At 40.5% G+C, this 1,448-nt stretch overlaps 1 protein-coding gene across 2 annotated transcripts in view; it reads right to left on the bottom strand.

The window, feature by feature from the left end:
- Positions 1-1,448, bottom strand: part of rgs9 (regulator of G-protein signaling 9) — a 31,452-nt gene that overhangs the window by 6,715 nt on the left and 23,289 nt on the right. For both annotated transcript variants that reach the window (XM_015401859.1, XM_015401860.1), the window contains exons 12-16: positions 1,109-1,222; positions 903-1,018; positions 736-823; positions 383-521; positions 115-197 (exon numbers count right to left, since the gene is read on the bottom strand). In XM_015401859.1, the coding sequence (XP_015257345.1) occupies positions 115-197; positions 383-521; positions 736-823; positions 903-1,018; positions 1,109-1,222 (540 nt within the window). The remainder of the gene's footprint in view (positions 1-114; positions 198-382; positions 522-735; positions 824-902; positions 1,019-1,108; positions 1,223-1,448) is intronic.

Genomic DNA, 1,448 nt, shown 5'->3' with positions numbered 1-1,448 from the left:
ATTCGGGAGAAGCGGTTGGAACAGCTGTTTTCTTACGACCTTAATGAGGCAAATTAAACCTTTTTTTTTTGTCAAATTCAAATATATTTAAAAGATCCAAAATCTTTTGCTCACTTGAATCTGTGCTCATCAGGACAGATGGCTTTCTTTAAGGTTTCCTTAAACACTGGAGATTTTAGGTAACGCCCATAAGAGTCCTGCAAGGAAAGAACGGAAGAAAGAAAAGTGTCCATCAATCACGAGAGGTGAATAAAGGTTTAACTATAATGACTCATCTCCAAATTATGCAGGGGTTTTGTTTTCTTTTTTGCTTCCAATGACAGCTTCATTATCAAATAAACATGGCCACTCCTGAGGCCCGACTGCTGATGTGTTCACTGACCTTCTTCATTAGCATGTAGATGTGAGTCTGGGCTGCATCCAGTACGTATCTGTGTGGGTGCTTCAGACCCTTCACTGTGATCTCCATTGTTTTTCCATCGATGTTGATCCACCGCGGAGCACCACGTGCCAAAAATGTCCTAGGAAAAAAATGCGGAAGAAGTAAAGATAAGACTTTTTAAAGCTGGGATGTAAGGATGTAAAGATATTTTCCTAACGAGTGCCCATTCACAGACCTAAAACAAATAGAAATCTTAAAATGAGTGTAAATATTCTGACACTAGGACTAAAGATTTTTGGGAATATAGACACCAAAACAATAGATCGTAGAAAAAGAAGATATTTAGACAATACTTGTAAATATGTTCTGCTTTCTCTTTCATTGCCACAGCTGTGCCCCACTTCAGATCCTCACAGCCTTCCCAGAACGCCAAATTTTCACCTTAAATTACCCAGAAAAGTTGAATTAGGCATTAAAGTTCATACTTTTGTTGCTCATTTGTTGTAAATACAATCCTTACCGCTGAATTCCTTCTTCAGGAAGAGCCTGAAATCATCTCGCCCTCGAGGATCTGAGAGCAGCTCCTTAAAGCTGAACGTCCACCTCTCCACACGCATCTTGGTTGGTATTTCCACACTATGGCACAAAGTAAAACCCCATAGAAGGAAAATAAGGCTGTTTAACAAGCCCAGTATTTAGAGAACGTGTGGTCATTGGCCAACTCACTTAGGCATGTTCAGGGCCCAGAATGTTGTATCGTCAGTTAGCCATGGGTTGCTGGGAAGACACTTGGAGAGGAATGGGTCGTGACCACTATAGGTGGAGCAATACTTCACCAGTCTGTAATATAGGAGATAGGGACTTTATCAGTCTTTGTCCTTCTAAGGATTTTCTTCTAAGGATTTTCTCATAAAATTCTTGGGTAAGAATCGTAATCATTCAGTCGTTGCCTGTTTGTTCTGTCCGACCGTTTGCTTGTTTAGTCACAGAATGCTTTGCAGGAGGAAGGAACGAAGGAAAGAACAAAGGAAAACACTAATGAAGGTACGAACGAATGAAGGAACGA

The sequence above is a fragment of the Cyprinodon variegatus genome, unplaced genomic scaffold, assembly GCF_000732505.1.
Source record: "Cyprinodon variegatus isolate N-32 unplaced genomic scaffold, C_variegatus-1.0 Scaffold1268, whole genome shotgun sequence".
In the NCBI taxonomy this organism is placed as follows: Eukaryota; Metazoa; Chordata; class Actinopteri; order Cyprinodontiformes; family Cyprinodontidae; genus Cyprinodon; species Cyprinodon variegatus.
The sequence above is the reverse complement of the archived record's forward strand: the minus strand, read 5'-3'. Positions and strand labels throughout refer to the sequence as shown.